This window comes from Panthera uncia, chromosome B1 (assembly GCF_023721935.1).
Source record: "Panthera uncia isolate 11264 chromosome B1, Puncia_PCG_1.0, whole genome shotgun sequence".
In the NCBI taxonomy this organism is placed as follows: Eukaryota; Metazoa; Chordata; class Mammalia; order Carnivora; family Felidae; genus Panthera; species Panthera uncia.
The window spans coordinates 43,262,203-43,280,751 of record NC_064811.1 but is presented as its reverse complement, the minus strand read 5'-3'; the positions used below and the strand labels follow the sequence as shown (position 1 = coordinate 43,280,751).

The following is an 18,549-nucleotide window of genomic DNA, read 5'->3' as shown; positions in this document are numbered from 1 at the left end:
TTAAGAAGATATATATGGTTTTTCCCGAGATTGCCATTTTTTAGAGAGCCCTATAATTTTAAAAGAAATGTAAATGTAATGTGATAACTGTTTTGATAGGCAGAGAGGAGCTCCTCCTACAGAATATCTTTTCTGCTGTGTATCTTCAGCATTTTTTCACTGGATCTTCCTTTCCTTCAGCCTGCATATATACTTCAGTTACTTCCCTTGAAACCTGGTCCCCTTAAAACTTGTCCTTTCTCCTTTCTTCCCTCTGAAGTTCATAAAGGAGTGGTTTATAATAGCCCAATTATCCACTTGTCTCTAAACTCACTGTATAGTCTGACTTACCCTTCTACTGACATAAATCTTTTGAAAGTCACCAAAATTCATTTCTCATTTTTTCAGTCTTTATCCTGTTTGATCTCATTTTACAGTGAACCATCCCTCTTTCTCCTCACTCACTTTGTCATTTACTCTTGCATTGCCTCCCTTGACAACAGTGCCTTCTCTCTTTTCTGTCATGTTCTCTGGTACTTTTCCTCCTCCTCATCCCCATGTGTAGATAATTACCCCCAAGGATTTGTCTTTGACATGCTTCTGTCTTTTGCAGATCTTATTTCTTCACCTGTCACTTTTGTGCCTAGGATTCTCAAGTGAAAATACAGGATTGCTTTATTTATTAAGTATTGTATCCTCTACACCAGCTTACTTCCTGAACTCTAACTTCCCATCTCTCAATGCTTGCCTAAGTCCTTCTCGGTCTTACTACTACTGATTTCATTCAGATTTTTGTTAACTTCCCAGACCATTCCAAGCCACTGAGATTTTCCTAGCAATTCCGTTTTCCCTAGATCCATGTACACACTGCTTCTAGACTTCTTTTGAATGAAGTCCTAATGTCTTGACCTGGTATTCAAGGCCTATCATGATCTGACCTCAGCTTACAACAGCTTAATCTCCCTTTCACTTTATTACCCATGTATCTCCTTAAGCTTCAGTCAGATACCTCTCTGTTAATATATCCAAAAGGTTGTAATGTGTTCTGTTGTGTGTCAAAGACATATCATTGATGTCATGTGTGCTTCAGATATACTAGCATCTTCAAATAAGGCAGTTTTCATTTAGTATACATATAAAAATGATAGAACATTAAGTCTCTATGTTTTAGAAGCCAGCTCTCCCATATTAGACTAGAATGTGACCTTTTTGTTTTTGCTAGGAGCATTTAAAAATGCACAAAGATATGTACTAAGGTATTGTAAAGGGAAAAGCTAGCATATGGCAGTGCTCTGGAAATTCCACATTAAGTCCTTTGTTATTTAATTAGATTTTTTTTCTGTCCTCTGAAATACTTTTTTCTTTTCACTTAACTGACCATTATGTTTAATTTCAGGCTCTTGATGGTTTTTTTTTAGCAATCATGACAGATGGAAGCATAATATATGTGTCTGAGAGTATAACTTCATTACTTGAACATTTACCAGTAAGTATCCTGTGATTTCTTTCTTGTTTAATGCCTATTTTAAATGTTCTAAAGCACGTGGAAGAAGATATCCAGAGCCATGTTTGAAAGGTGGTTTCTGTGGGGGATGAGAGCTCTGTATCTCTCTCTCTCTGGCGGTAACTAATATTTAGCTGCCTCTCTAACCTCTGCCCTCCTTATTCTAATGCTGTTTTCAGTGTTTTCTCTTTTTTTAATGTGTTTTTTGTTTTGTTTTGTTTGAGAGAGAGAGAGAGAGACAGAGACAGAGACAGAGCACAAGTGGGGGAGGGGCAGAGAGAAAGGGAGACACAGAATCCAAAGCAGGCTTCAGGTTCTGAGCTGTCAGCACAGAGCCGGACACAGGCCTTGAACTCACGGACCACAAGATTATGACCTGAGCTGAAGTTGGACACTCAATCTACTGAGCCATCCAGGCACCCCTGTTGTTTGCTGTTTTATTGAACTTACATTTATTGAATATCTACTCTGTGTCACCCTCTATGCTAGGTGCTGTGTGCAGTGCAATGGACAGTTTTTATAAATTTAAAGTTTTATTTAAAATGTAATTGTTTTAAAAAAATAAAATGTAATTGTCTTATTTAAGATGGGAGTTACAGTATAGATATTCTGAAATTACTTATAAATTACTCTTAAAATGCCCATCTCTTGAAAATTTATGACAGTACAAAGTAAACTGTTCTGTAAAGGTCTCTTTCAAGAGATAGTGAAAAAGCAGTATTTCCCTCCCTCTGATTATTCTGCTACATACTTCATAAAAAGAACAGACTCCACATTTAAAAGACCAGACTCTGAAAGGACCTTATGGAAAGCCAGGTAGTAAGTAATTTGCTAATCTCTTTGGGTCACAGAGAAAATGACTTGGCTTTACTACATTTTTAAAGGGCTCTTTTTTCCAAGTAACCTCAAATAGTAGGCGATTAGCCCAACATCTAAAAATTGTTTGAGAGTAAACAGTAAAATATAGCATCATGTAAGTAAACTAGTATGGACAGAGAAAAGAACAGGCTGATTTACTCAATTTTCTGGGCAGTTCTCTTTTATGAAATACTTACATGGTAAAAAAAGCCAGAGAAGGAAACTTTTTATAGGATTAATATACAATGAAGGTAAGATTAAATAATTTAAGTTGTAATTATATGCTTTTAAACCATGTACAATAGTATTGGTTTTTCTTTCAGTTATGGATTTATAAAACTATATAATCTTTAACTTAATCATAGAGTATCATTTGCAGTATGGTCACACTTTTTAAGAGCCTGCTTTTTGGGCACTTTCCATAAACTCCATTCTGAATTAGATGTTCTTCTTCTTTGTTCTCATGTTACCTACATGTACCGCCATCATGACACAGTAAACTGTAATTTTTTTTTAATTTGGATAATTATGGTAGGTGTAAGCTTTTTAAGCGCAAGGACTTAATCTCCCTATCTATATGGGCTAGCTAATTATTCCGAGAGGCAGTCAGTCAGTCATTATTTATTGAATATATAAAAGTGAGTAGACTATGTGATGTGGCTGTTAAAAATTCCTTCGTAATGGCACACTGCCGTTGGATCTTTGCCAAGAGGATGTTTAATTGCATTTTGAAATAGCATATCTACAGCAGATCTAGTTGGGATTTAAGTGTTTGTAAGTGTTTGATTATTAACATTTCCCCCCTCAGTGAAAACCATCTTAACCTTCCCATTCCCTCCTCGATTTTTTTTTAACTTTTAATTTTAGGACTGTCTTAGATTTACAGAAAAATCAGGAAGATAGTACAGAGACTTCCCTTATGCCCTATACCCAGTTTCCTCTGTTACTAACATCTCCTGGGTCTTTCTCATTGTGTCAGCTAAAGCTTATAGACTGGCTGGTGAACTTTTGGGTGGAGGAGATTGCTAGTAACTAATCCAGTAGACCTATTTCATTCCATTCGGAGTTAATAGTATCCTTTATTAAAACAGTTTTTTTGCTGTTCTCCAGTTACTGTGGATACTTAGCCTCACATCACTGACTTTGCTGAATTGTATGTTATTTACTGGTTTGAAAACATAAACACAAGTGTCTTTAAAAAAAAATTAAGTTTGTTTATTTTGAGAGAGAAAGGGTGTGAAAGTGAGTGTGTACAGGTGGGGGAGGGGCAGAGAGAGAGGGAGAGAATCCCAAGTAGGCTCTGTGCTGACCACATGGAGCCCGACATGAGGGTTGAACTCATGAACTGTGAGATCATGGCCTGCACTGAAATCAGGAGACAGACACTTAAACCGACTGAGCCACCCAGGTGCCCCAAACACAAGTGTCTTCTGAGAAAACGAAATAAATAATACTTGTTTAGAATTGAACATAATAAGAAAAAACAACATGTGCTTTTCTATTTTGGGTTGTCATGAAAAATTAATTGTAACAAGTTGTTTAAAACAATTTTTTTGTGTTTTAATATACAAGCCTTTTCTGTCTAAAAAGTTGTCTGGAAGGAAAGAAACCAGCAAATCCCAAGTTAGGCGATAGTGTTTGTAATTTAGTTCTGTTGAGAAATTAAAATTTGCCATCTTAATCATTGGTCAGTATAACTTAAAAATTTTCAATTTTAATTTCAACTCGTACTATAAAGTTAAAACACTGATACCAGAGGTCCTATAAAAAATAGTTTTCTTTGTCACTTCATACTTAAGAATTTAGGCACATTTTAACCTATTTGTTGCTAATAATCAGGAGTAGGAACTTTATTGATTTTTTTTTTTTTTTTCCTCTTGGTCTGATGTTCTTTGACAAAATGATAGGGTCATAATAAACTCAGTGTCAAAAGGGATTTTAGATCTCCTTAGCCCAGCCTCGCTTTATGTTATCAGCAAACATGTACCTGGAGAAAGTGGACTTACTTGTGCAATAATTTAGTGGAAGTGCCAACACAAGAAGTTGGTCTCTTTACTGGGAACTTAAAATTGATAAAACTTTACAAGTTCAGATTGATTCCTTCACACTTGCTTAAAGGTGCTCCTAAGAGAGAATATATTAAACTTGTAATTACTTAGTGCAGGGAGGATGATTAGCCGTGTTACGGTATAACAGAATCCAAGACTAAAAGTGCTGCTCTTAAGATACTTTTCCTTTTCTACTCTCCTTAACTTGTTAGTTTGGAAATACAAACACAAGTGTGGTTTAAGAAAGTCAGGGGCTCCTGGCTGGCTGATTCGGTTCAACACCTCGATATTAGCTCAGGTCTTGATTTCAGGGTTGTGAGTTCAAACCCCATGTTGGGCTCTGTGCTGGATGTGAAGCCTACTTAAAAAAAAAAAAAAAGTACAGAATTTGCCTGATATGAATATAGTATGCAGAAATACAATTTAGAATTTTTTTGAATACTTATATAAGGATTATGAGAGCTTATTTGATAGAGCCAGAATTTTTGTTCCCTGTGCCTATACATAAGGAACACTGTTGTAATATCCAACATATATTTGGCATTTTTTTCAGAGGAGGTTTTAGTCCCTTTTAAGCTACTCCTCTCCACATCAGTTATTTAACTGTTGGTTGTCTACCTGAAAGAAAATGTAATTGGTAATAGTGAATAGTTTCCACTAAATGGTCACTAAATGACCTATGTAGAAAAAAACAGAAGGGCCTATATGATCCAGTAATTCTGCTATTGGGTAATTACCCAAAGAAAACACAAGCACTAATCCAGGAAGATATATGTACCCTGTGTTTATTGCAGCCTCATCTATAATAGCCAAGATATGGAAGCAGCCCAAGTGTTCATCAGTAGATGAATGGGTAAAGATGTGGTTTATATGTGCAGTGGAATACTACTCAGCCATAAAAAAGAATGAATGGAATCTTGCCATTTGCAAGGAACATGGATGGACCTAGAGAGTATTGTGCCAAGTGAAATTAAGTCAGACAGAGAAAGACAAATATTAAAATATTTCACTTCTATGTGGAATCTAAAAAATAAACCAAATGAACAAAAAGACAAACAGACTCAAATACAGAGAACAAACCTAGTGATTGTCAGGGGAGATGTGTGGGGGAAATAGATAAAAGAGGAGGAGGGTTAAGTGGCACAAACTTAAAGTTTTAGGAAGGAAGGAAGGAAGGAAGGAAGGAAGGCTGTTGATTTATATGACAATCAGCAGGATTTATATTTCTTCTTTATAAAAATGATTGAGAGAGATAAAAGGATCCAGATGGCTGTCATTTTATTTTTCCTTTGAATTGTGTTTGGGAACTGAGTGGATGGTTTGCCAACATCAAGTATGATCAGCCTCACTTAGAGATTTTAAATGTGTGTGGCTGATGGAAAGTTTGACACATTAATTAATTAAGCAATTAGCTGCCTGTTGACCCTGACACTTCAGATTATCAGGTATTAGGAGAAGCAGAATAGTGGGGAAGCATTGATGTGTTCATACCATTCTATACTAGTCATTCATATTTTTTCTTCTTTTTTTTATGTTTATTTTTGAGAGAGACAGAGCATGAGCAGGGGAGGAATAGAGAGAGAGGGAGACACAGAATCTGAAGCAGCCTCCAGGCTCTGAGCTGTCAGCACAGAGCCCTACACGGGGCTCGAACTCATGAACTGTGAGATCATGACCTGAGCCGAAGTCGACACTTAACCGACTGAGCCACCCAGGCGCCCTTGTTGTCAGTGGTTCTTAAGGATAGGAACTATCTGAATCATTTTTGATTCCGCAGCCATGGCACATCATAGGCAACCTGATGTTTGTCACATTACTGTCGGTTAGAAATCATAGTTAAAGCCAGATTTTTAGCAAGGATTCTAATGCTTAACATACTACTTGCCTTTTTTGTTGTTATCTAAAAGCAAGGCTTTTGAGGGTGCCTGGGTGACTTAGTCAGTTAAACATCCAACTCTTGGTTTGGGCTCAGGTCATGATCTCAGTTTGTGAGTTCGAGCCCCTCATCGGGCTCTGCACTGACAGCATGGAGCCTGCTTGGGATTCTGTCTCCTTCTCTACTTGCTCCTCTCCTGCTTGTGCTCACCCTCTCTCTGTCTCTGTCTCTCTAAAAAAAAAAAACAAAAAACAAAACTAAGCACTTTTTAAAAAAATAAAAACAAGACTTTTTGACAATGAGATATAGGATAGATGGCTGGAAAAATGTAATAGAAAAGAAAGGACACACTGAACAATTGAAATAATACCAAAATCACATCTCCTCTTCACTTAGCCAGTGGCTGTGCTTTGGTCCTTGGTTGCAGTGTATGCCACCATAATTTACCAGAGGTTTGGATATATGATAAGGCTGTACCTCATAGCCAAGCTCTATCATGTAGCCAAAGCTTTTGCTAGTAAACTTTCTTAGTCCTGTTATATTTTAATCGTTCAAATTTGATGAAATTTACCGTTGCAAATAATTTATCAGACTTCCAAAGTCATATTGACCATAGATCTGATGACACTAGTTAATCAGAGACATGGAGGTCATCTTAACCTTCTTCCACGTTCTCTTATTTTTTGAGTGGTGCTCTATATTTTGACATTTGTCAGTTTTTATGGAGAATTGAAAGAAAGCCATATGCTCATGTGTTTTAAGAATGATGATCTGCTTTTTTTTTTTTTTTTAATGTTTTATTTTGGAGAGAGAGCACAAATGTGGAGGAGAGGAGCAGAGGGGGAAAGAGAGAAAGAGAATCCCAAGCAGGCTGTACACTCAGCACAGAGCCTGATGCAGAGCTTGATCCCATGACCTTGGAATTATGACCTGAGCCAAAACCAAAAGTTGGACACTCAACTCACTAAGCCACCCAGGCGCACCAAGAACAATGATATACTTTTTAAATAAACGTATCTTGAATCACTAAATTTATTATTTTTTTAATTTCTTTTTCAGTCTGATCTTGTGGATCAAAGTATATTTAATTTTATCCCAGAAGGGGAACATTCAGAGGTTTATAAAATACTCTCTACTCATCTGCTGGAAAGTGATTCATTAACCCCTGAATATTTAAAATGTAAGTAGTAGCTATTAAGCAAAAAGTTAAATGTATTTGGTTGCATTTTCCTTTACTTTTGTAAGCTTGTCATAAACACAGACATTATCTAACCAAATGAACACATAGCATCATTCCATATGCCCTATTAGATCCTTTTTAAATATTAGTATATATATATAAAATGGAATTATGACCATGTTAGGAGTCTTAACTCTATTTCAGAATACATTGAAATTCCATCTTTTTTGTTATAATAGTTTTGCCATAAAAATGTGTTTTTCACAAAAATCGAACTTGGCAATATATTTTTTTTAAAAAATCTTTTGATATTTAATGAGAGAAAACTGAAACATTCTCATTTTCACACATCATTCACCAATTGACTACTGAAACTGGGGGAAAAATAAGTTATGTATTTCAAAAAATTATTAAGTAAAGGAAATTACTTTATTAAGTAAACAGAATGAAATGATCACTTGCTGGATATATTTAATGTGCCTGGCACTTAAGCTGTATCATGAAAGTGCCAAGAATAGTGGAAAAAGTCGTTGCCTTTAAGAAGTACAAAATAAAAATACTATGGTATAATCAGACATTTCTCTTAGATCCATTTAACAAACTAAAATGACCAGAGTGTCTCATTTTCTTCAATAAATTACCTCTTGTGTAATCTGAAATTGTTGTAATACTGTATAGATAATTAATCACTTTTTTCATGATTTGAAAATTTTGATTTTTCTTGGGGTGCCTGGGTGGCTCAGTTGGTTAAGCATCCAAGTTCAGCTCGGGTCATGATCTCACGCATGGTTCATGCGTGGGTTTGAGCCCCACATCAGGCTCTGTGCTGACAGCGCAGAGAGAGCCTAGAGCCTGCTTCAGATTCTTTGTCTCCCTCTTTCTCTTCCCCTCCCCCAATTGCGCTCTGTCTCTCAAAAATAAACATTTTTAGAAATTTTTTCTTTAACTTTTCTGGTAATACTGATTAATCATTTTAAAGGTTCTTCATATTTTGTGCTTTTTTTTTTTTTTTAAGTTTATTTTGAGAGAGAGAGTGAGCATGCACGTGAATGAGAGAGGGGCAGGGCGGGGGTGGGGGGAGAAGAGAATTCTAAGCAGGCTGCAAGTTGTCAGCACAGAGCCCAACATGGGGCCTGAACTCATGAACCATGGGATCATGACCTGAGCTGAAATCGAGTCGGATGCTTAACCGACTGAGCCACCCAGGAGCCTTTAAGTGTTCTTTGTATTTTGAATCCTAAAATTCTGTAGCATACTAACTGTCCATGAGTAGAGATACACACATGTACATATATGTGTAAGTATGTATGAGCAGCTATTATTAAGAAGGGATAGCCTGTTAGAAGGAGTTGTGAAGAATTAGAGACGAAGAGAAGAATCCATTTGCTTTATTAAATAAACAGAATGAAATGACCACTTGCTGGATATATTCAATGTGCCTGGCACTTAAGCTGTATCATAAAAGTGCCAAGAATAGTGGAAAAAGTCGTTGCCTTTAAGAAGTACAAAATAAAAATACTATGGTATAATCAGACATTTCTCTTAGATCCATTTAACAAACTAATATGACCAGAGTATCTCATTTTCTTCAATAAATTACCTCTTGTGTAATCTGAAATTGTTGTAACTTGTGTAATCTTAAACTGTATAGATAATCACTTTTTTCATGATTTAAAAATTTTCTATATTTTTTTATTTAAGCAATTATTCATAATTGCTTAAAAATCAAGCTCTTACAACATTGACCAATAGACTATCTTAGAGGAGAGAGACCTGGGCTGGATTATAGAGGCCAGTTATGTGTCTATAAATAGTGCTTGATATCGTGGATTGAATGACATTGCTTGAGGTAAATATACAGAGCAAGGAGAGAAGAAAGCTGGAACCCTGGGACATAGCAGTAGGTGGACAGGAGAAAGGGTCCACTTTAGAGACCTTCATAAGCGCTAAATTGGCTGGAGAACTGAATGCAATCCTCTGGCAGAAAAACAGTCATTAGGCTTCTGCTTCCAAGATCAGAGGTGAGGTTGGCAATAATACTTTTTGATAGAGAAGAGCCTTAAATGACTTCCTGACCCCCTAAATAGCTGATATACAAAAAAATTATTTCCCCAGAAAAATAGGGTTTCATGCCAAAGGAGTAATAGGATATAAAACAGAGGAAATTGCTTAGAAAATTTAGGATTCTGCAAGTAGGTCATTTGGGCCATAATGATGAAAGTGGGGTGGCACAAGTGGTGTGATTTTGTCCAGAGAAGTAAATAGGGCTTAATATTTCATCCTAAGGAGTTTGACTTTTTACACAGTGAGGAGTCAATGAAAGGGGATTTGAAAAAAAGTGGTCTGAAAAAAATATATCTCAGGTGGAAAATTTTGAAAGGACCAGATTGGAGGTTAGGATAACAAAAGAAGTAAGGATGAAAAGGAAAGACTGTGCATGAGTATTGAGTAGATAAACTCAGTAGGCACAGATGTTGGGTATTAGGTACAGGTGACCAAGTGGCTAGGGATCATCCATGGGAAGGTTTTAGGAAGAAAGTAGTTAGATTTTGAATCTGATGAGTTTGATTAAAAGCCATTCATGGTAATAACAAGAGTGTGAGTTTGATGCTGTGAGTGAAAGGAGGTGTTACTGGTCCTTGAGTGCTGAAATAATGACAAAAATAATATATATGAGTAGTAGGCAAGATTGAATTTGAGCAGCAAGAGTTTGGAAGCATAAAGAATATGTTTTTGCTAGATGAAGGGTAATATTTCTACTAAATTAGTGGTACTAGATGCTCAGTTGGAAAAAACGACTAATGGGCGCTTCATTGGTGAAATAAATAGTGGGTCCTGGTGACAGATTAGTTTGGGGCTTGTGATAGGTAGAGAAGAGACCAAATTGATAGGGTTTCTAATTGGGGTGATAACAGATATAGGACAAAAGGGAAGAACAGCTGGCTTAGAAGAAAGATGAATTAACGTTCAGATATTTTGTGTTATTTGGTGGGATAATCAAGTAGAAATGTCCTAAAGTAAATAGTAATTTGAGATTTGGTCTTACATAAAATGTGAGAATTAAGGAGAGAGATTTAGGAGTAAATAAATTTACCAGTGCCAATAAGTTTATAAGGGATAGAAGATAAAGAGGAGAACTTTTGTCAATGTCCATAGTTTGAAGATAGATTGACAAAAGGGATAGAAATCGTCAATAAGGTAAGAAGGGTAAGATTTGTGTGATGGGGATGAAGGCATGTGAGTTTTAAAAGAGGTAGAAACAATGAGGAAAGATCATTGAAGTTAACCATACAAATGTTGGTGATCTTCCGAAGAGCAATTTCTGTAGAGGTGTGAAGAGTAAAGCCACATTTCATGAAGTTAAGGAAAATGAATATATGGAAACTAGAGCATGTAATAAAAAGGAAGGTCTGTGATAAAAAAAAAAAAAAAAAGGCATGAAAAACCTTTTGTTTAAGATAGAAAGACTTAAACAGATTTCAAAGTAGAAAGTTAGGACCCAGTGAAGAGAATATATGGATGCTAAAGGAATGAATGACTGTGGTGTAGCTCTGGTCCTAGAGAAGGTAGAGAAGACTGTTCAAGGTAGAGATAAAAGCCTTAGCTTTATTAAAAACAAATTTTTTTTTAACATTGTATTTATTTTTTGAGAGACAGAGAGAGACAGAACAGGAGTGAGGGAGGGGCAGAGAGACACAGAGATAGAATCTGAAGCAGGCTTCAGGCTCTGAGCTGTCAGCACAGAGCCCAACGAGGGGCTTAAACCCACGAACCGTGAAATTGTGACCTGAGCTGAGGTCAGAGGCTTAACTGACTGAGCCACCCAGGTGCCCTTAGGAGCATTAGCTTTATGATGGGAAGCAAAAACCTTTCTTTGATATTAGAGTGAAGAATGAGAAAGAAGGAAAGTGGGGAAACATATGGTTGCTTGTATCTGAAGGTCTCTTTTCTCCATTAAGGACAAGGTGAGATCATCTCCTGAAGATAATTCTGCTTTTATGGACTAAATGTCATTAAGGGCCTCTGTTGAAGAAAATAATGATTATAAACTTACACAACTTTTACACAACTTATATCATAACATATATCATTCTTTAAGATAAATCAAAAATATATCAAATTTTTTGTCATTTCAGCAAAAAATCAGTTAGAATTCTGTTGTCATATGCTTCGAGGAACAATAGACCCAAAGGAGCCATCTACCTATGAATATGTGAAATTTATAGGAAATTTCAAATCTTTAAACAGTGGTGAGTTAAAATGCTTTTCTTATAAGTATATTTAACTTGGTATTTCTTTTAAGCTCTTAAAGACATAGATGTTTGAACATCAATAAAAATTAGATTTTACTGGAGTAACTGATGATATATATTTCCTTAATGTTGTAGTATCGACTTCAGCACACAATGGTTTTGAAGGAACTATACAACGCACACACAGGCCTTCTTATGATGATAGAGTTTGTTTTGTAGCCACTGTCAGATTAGCTACACCTCAGTTCATCAAGGTATGTTTTTTATTTTATTCTCCAAAGAGGATTTCACTTCATATTATGAGAATTATCTTTATGTAATTGTTTTGTTCTTTCCAAAGTTACTGAATGACTTCTTTCAAACGCTGAAATAGTAATGATGATGAGTCATTAAATATACATGGTCTTAATCATTTTGAAGCAAATGAGTTATCAAGGCACTCATTAAATTATAACTGATTTTAAAATACGTATCCTTTGAAGTTAACCAATGGTTATATATCACCACTGTCCTACTTTTGTGCAAAATTTTAGGGTACTTTTTGTTTACTTCATGATCTGCATTAAAGGAGAAAGGCCAAAAATCTAGCTAATTTTTAAAGATTGCTTTTGAAATTTCTTAAAATATGCAAGTGGCTTTTTACTGCATATAATTTGCTTTTTTAATTTTAAAATTCAGTTAAATAATTTATTTTATTTCCTGGGCCCAAGAAGTAGATGATTAGTAGGGAAGTGGGAAAATGAAAGAGTTCAACCATTAGAAAGTGGCTTGAAATAAGCCAGACTAAGATTTTAAATTTAAGAAGATATCATATTCTAGGACAGAATACTGAAATAGCAGTTAAAGGATCTTAATCCAGTGTTGCTCTGCTTGTTTTGTTCTTAGGAAATAATAGCAATGGCTAGCAATTGTTGAGTGTTTGTACATGCTGCATATTTTACATGTATTCTCTCATTTAATTCTTAAAACAACTTTAAAGATAGATGCTAGTATAGTCCTCATTTTATATATAAGGAAACTGAGGCTTAGGGAAGTTCAGTTACTTGCTCAGAGTTATAGCTATCACGTGGTAGAACTGGGATTGATTCTAATTCCCATTCTCTCAAAGCCCAAGCTCATAATCCACTGTATTGTGATACAGAAGGTCATTCAGGGGCACAAAGGAGTTTGGAGTGCATTGCTGAGTATGAGTAGGGTGGAGGGGGTAGGGATGGTGGGAGATAAGGTTAGAAAAGTAAGCAGTCTAAAAATGAAATTTATTTCTTCATTGTTTCTCCATGCTAAAGAATTTAAACTTTATCGAAACAGAATGAGAAGTTATGAAGGTTTTTAAGCACAGAAGTCATAATCATACTTGAGTATTAGAGAGTATTTGTGACCAGAATAGAGGATGAGTTAATAGGGAGACTGGTCTGGAGAGAATCTATGGTGATAATGTGAGCCAGTGATGGCAAGTCTAGGGTCTAAGACCCTGAAGATGGATGAGATCAAACAGATTTTTTTTTTTTTTTTTAACTTAGAAGGTGAAATTGAAAGGATTTAGTATCAACCACTTAGGTGGAAAAAGGTGAAAACGAGAGTATGTTGTGACTATCAGATTTCTAGACTGATGGCACAGCACAGGTATGCCTCCAGTGTTGAGATGCAAAATTGTGGGAGATGAGGAGTCAGGCAGTTCATTTTAGGACATAATGAGTTTGCGATGCATGGGGACATCCAGACAGAAAATACAGAGCTATAATTCAAGACAGAGATCTGAATTTAGAATGAGGGTTTATAGGCATGTGAGTAAATAGAGAAACATACTGAGTGAGAAATACTCCCCTAGAAGTCTGCATATGTTTATTGCCACATTCTTTGGTACCAGAAAATTAAAATGTGATAAAAACATTTCAGGGAGAGGCGGCTGGGTGGCTCAGTTGGTTAAGTGTCCATCTCTTGATTTCGGTTCAGGTCATGATCTCACAGTTCATGGGATCAAGCTCTGCATCAGACTCTATGCTGACAGCACAGAGTCTGCTTGGGACTCTCTCTCTCCCTCTCTGCCCCTTCCCTACTTGCTCGCTCTCAATAAACTCAAAAAAATTGTTTAGGGAAAAATTATCTAATAATGACTTTTTTTTCTTCAAATTTTTATTTAAATTGTTAGTTAACCATACAGTGCAGTATTGATTTCAGGAGTAGAATTCAGTGATTCATCACTTGTAAACAGCTCCCAGTGCTCATCACACGTGCTCTCCTTAATGCCCATCACCCATTTAGCCCATCCCTCCCACCCACCCACCGCCCCTCCAGCAACCCTGTTTGTTCTCTGTATTTAAGAGTCTCTTATGTTTTTTTCCCCTCTCTTTTTCTCCCTCCCCTGTGTTCATCTGTTTTGTTTCTTAAATTCCACCTATGAGTGAAATCATATGGTATTTGTCTTTCTGTGACTTATTTGCTTAGCATAATAACGCTTTAGCTCCATCCATGTCATTACAAATGGCAAGATATCCTTCCTTTTGATGGCCAGATACTATTCCATGGTGTGTGTGTGTGTATGTGTATGTGTATACACCACCTCTTCTTTAGCCATTCGTTTGGGCTCTTTCCATAGTTTGGCTATTGTTGATAATTCTAATAATGACTTTTATGACTAACAATATTTAAAATTCTTCTAAGGACACAATAGTATTTCTAAATTCTAATTATTAATTTACTTGTAGGAAATGTGCACTGTTGAAGAACCTAATGAAGAGTTTACATCCAGACATAGTTTAGAATGGAAGTTCCTATTTCTAGATCACAGGTAATTTCATTTTTAAATCCCATAAAAAGCTAATTGTCATATGATTCTTGAAATTAATTGGTTTCAAGGATACACTTAATCAGATGTTCAAATCCATTATCCATTTTTCAAAAAGTAAAGATTTCCCCCCAAACTGATTTCTAGTTGAGGTATTTCTTATTCTGGAAAAAGTTATAATTATCGATTGTTTTATATGTGATTTAGGGCACCACCTATAATAGGATATTTGCCATTTGAAGTTCTGGGAACATCAGGCTATGATTACTATCATGTGGATGACCTAGAAAACTTGGCAAAATGCCATGAGCACTGTAAGTAGATTTTAATATTTCTGGTGATAATAACTGCTTTTAGTCTAATAAATAACTAATGTATTAATAGAAGATGGTAAAATGCAGACTTGTAAACATTTTTGTATTTTTGAAAAATATTGGAAGATTTCACTTTATAACCCAATCCAATAGGAATCCTAGATCAAATTTAAATTAAGCTTGTTCCTGTTTTACATATTTCAATCTATAATAGTAAGTACAGGTTTATAATATGGCATCTAATAAGCCTTGTTTTTGAAGTGTTTAAATTCTACATCTAGAGTAAAATTGGGATGGTATGTCAAAATATTAGAACACTGTTTCATATATTTTTATTTCAGGCATATAAGTCTGCCTAGGAATTAGGTACACATTTAAAGAAACTTTTAGAAAGCCCATAGTGAGTGCTTAATGTTTCCTGCCATTATGCTTATTAGCAGCAGGGACATTAACATCTTGTTGTACCTGGCTGGCACTATTCTAAACAGTTTATGTACATTATCTCCATTATTCATCAACACAGTTCTAGAAAGTAGATATTGTTATTGTCTCCATGAGTAAATTGAGACACAGGAAGGCTAAATAATTTACAATCCCACAATTCACTGGTGGCAGAGAAAGGTTTAGAGTCTAGACCTACTACCTCTTTACCACATGCTACTCTGTGTTTCAGAAGTTTGTTTTAATGCTAAGTTTTATTTGCTTCTCTGATTCTCCTCCCCAAATCCTACCTCTTGGAGTGTCCTCTATAGCTTAATTAGATATTTAACATTCTTTCATGATGTCTTAGGCTGGTCTAGTAGGCCTCTATATGAAAATAAGGCATGTTATATAACAAAATCAACTAAATGGGAGATTTCAGAATAAAGTAATTTCAGCACAAAAAACCCATTATGCACTCCAAGTGATAGGGGCACTAGGCTCTATGATGTATTGAAAAGATCTGGCACTTCTACTGACTAGCTGGGTAATTTTGGACAAACAATTTAAAATTTGTAGACCTCAGGGGCGTCTGAGTGGCTCAGTCGGTCAAGTGTCCGACTTCGGCTCAGGTCATGATCTCGCGGTTTGTGGGTTTGAACCCCGCGTCGGGCTCTGTGCTGACAGCTTGGAGCCTGGAGCCTGCTTCAGACTCTGTGTCTCCCTCTCTCTCTCTGACGCTCCCCTGCTTGTGCTCTGTCACTCTCTGTCAAAAATAAGTAAATCTAAAAAAAAAATTTTTTTTTTAATTTGTAGACCTCAGTTTCCTCATGGAGAGAGAAAGAGAGATTGATTCCTGATTGGCATTTCCTGAAGTTTGTTTCACTGAATGCTGATCCCTTAAAAATAGATTTTATGGTCAAGGAAGACTGGGAAGCACTTCATAATCAATCCCTACTACCTCCCCATCCCCAGAATCATGACATAAATTAGCATACTAGAAGTTTTGAAAAGAAAGACTAAATAAAACTATTTAACAACATTCCCCAAATTAACCACGAAATTCTTTTTTTGCTTAATATCTGTTAAAAAGCTTCAGAACTTACAACCTACAAAGAATATTTTGGGAAATACTGTTGTCAGTTACTTGAAACAATTAAGTTATTCTGATTTTGGTTAAAGTTTTGAATTAAGTGCTTCAAAGATGCTGTACCTGCCAGGGTACCTGTACCTGTGGGAAAAAACTCAGATGTGATCACTTACTGCTCTTCAGTCTCTGTTGGTGGGAGGAAGTCAATATGTGAACACTTTATTTTTAAATATTTGGAAATTTACTGTGAAAAGTATCTGAGATCAATAGTAACTGACTCTAAGTGGGCACTATGGAAGATACGTTAATTGCTTGGGACATTAAGCTATCCCTGTAGAATAACATTTTCTTACAACTGATATTTATGTTACTGAAAAGCCATTGAATTGTGAATGTAGATTTAAATGTAAATGCTAGGTTTGGCTAAAAACCAGGTTCATAACTAATGATAATGAGTCAATAAATATATTTTTCTTTTCTTCTTAGTAATGCAGTACGGGAAAGGCAAATCATGTTATTATAGATTCCTCACCAAGGGACAACAGTGGATTTGGCTTCAGACTCATTATTATATCACTTATCATCAGTGGAATTCTAGGCCAGAATTTATTGTTTGTACTCACACCGTAGTAAGGTAATAATTCTTTTATAGAACTTATGAATTATAGAAACACTGATAGTGATGTTGGCAATGAAACTTTCAGGCATGACTTGTTAAGAGCTACAGTGATCTTTTTCCTAATTTCTGATACGTGTTTTTGTTAAAATTTTATTAAATTTACTTACAAGCATTAATTTTATTAAATTTACTTACTGGCATTATGTAGAAATAGAATACAGGTATATATGCATATGTAATTCTTAACATAAGTGTTACAATTTAAAGCAGAAATTTTAACTATCTTTTTTATACCAAAGTCAATCATGTAAAAGGAACACCGGAGTAGATAAGCATATTTTTCCTTTTTTTAATTCTTCTCAAGTACTGTGTAGTTAGAGATCATTTACAGTAGCATATAAAACTTCTGAGATAACTAGATTAAGATAGAAAACTATAGATGTGTTCTAGGATTGTGTAGTGCATAGCAAATAGGCTGGAATCCGTGGTGAACAAGTAAGACCCGTAACAGTGCACTTCTGCAGTATTGTAAATGAGTGATTAAGAACTAAAATTCTATTTTTTTCCATTTGTAGTTATGCAGAAGTTAGGGCTGAAAGACGACGAGAACTTGGCATTGAAGAGTCTCTTCCTGAGACAGCTGCTGACAAAGTATGTATCTTACAGTTTAAAAAAAATTATTTCTTCCTAATGAAAGGCAAGACTCAATAATTTATAGGAAAATTATTTTTCAAATATTTCATTTTCTCACTTGTGACAGAATTATAATTATATTTTACTTTTTATTTTAATTTTTAACATTTTAAAACCTTATATACTTCTAAAAAACATTTGAAGGGCCTCCTATTTAGTGAGAGACATGTATGATTTCACATTTAAATTACCATTTACTAATTGCCTGCAATGTGCAAGGCTCTGTCCAGGTTCTTTATATGAATTTTCAAGTGTCACTTATTCCTCAGACATCCTTATCTCTTAGGTGATATTCCCTTCTTGAAAATGTTGAAACTGAGGTTTTAGGGGGTTTTGGGGGAAGCCTCCCCTAAAGACATATGACTGGAAGTTATAGTCAGAATTTGAATTCTGGTTTTTCTTTTCTTTATGTCAGGTATACTAGTTACCTATTGCTATGTAATAAAAGTTAATGATGTAAAATAATACACATTTATTATCTCATAGTTTCTGTGGGTCAGAGATCTAGGCACGGTTTAGATGGGCCCTCTGCTTATAATTGGTCATTTGGCTGCAATCAAGGTGTCAGCCCAGGGTTTTCTCACAACGCTATAATCAACCTGTCAGTTGGGGCCACAGTCATCTCAAGGTTCAGCTGGGGCAGAATCTGTTTTCTGGCTCACTCAGTGGTTGTTGGAAGGATGTGGTTCCTCATGGGCGGTTGGACTGAGTGCCTTGGTTTGCTGGCTAATGGCCCGAGACCACCTTTAGTTCGTTTCTAGGTAGCCATTTTATCAAAGGAAGCATGTAAGAGATCCAGGGAGAGGGAACGACAGCAAGATGAGAGTCTCCTGTAACCTAATCACAGAAGTAATATCCCATCATTTTTGTCTATTCTATTAATTAGAAGTAAATCATTAGGTTCAGCCTGTACCAAAGGGGAGGGATTAT

At 35.7% G+C, this 18,549-nt stretch overlaps 1 protein-coding gene across 5 annotated transcripts in view; it reads left to right on the top strand.

Annotated features, from left to right (window-relative positions):
- CLOCK (clock circadian regulator) overlaps positions 1-18,549 on the top strand; it is a 127,633-nt gene that overhangs the window by 73,349 nt on the left and 35,735 nt on the right. For all 5 annotated transcript variants that reach the window (XM_049630492.1, XM_049630488.1, XM_049630489.1 and 2 more), the window contains 8 exons: positions 1,376-1,465; positions 7,325-7,445; positions 11,582-11,695; positions 11,834-11,952; positions 14,404-14,486; positions 14,691-14,797; positions 16,794-16,941; positions 17,502-17,577. In XM_049630492.1, coding sequence (XP_049486449.1) covers positions 1,376-1,465; positions 7,325-7,445; positions 11,582-11,695; positions 11,834-11,952; positions 14,404-14,486; positions 14,691-14,797; positions 16,794-16,941; positions 17,502-17,577 — 858 coding nt within the window. The remainder of the gene's footprint in view (positions 1-1,375; positions 1,466-7,324; positions 7,446-11,581; positions 11,696-11,833; positions 11,953-14,403; positions 14,487-14,690; positions 14,798-16,793; positions 16,942-17,501; positions 17,578-18,549) is intronic.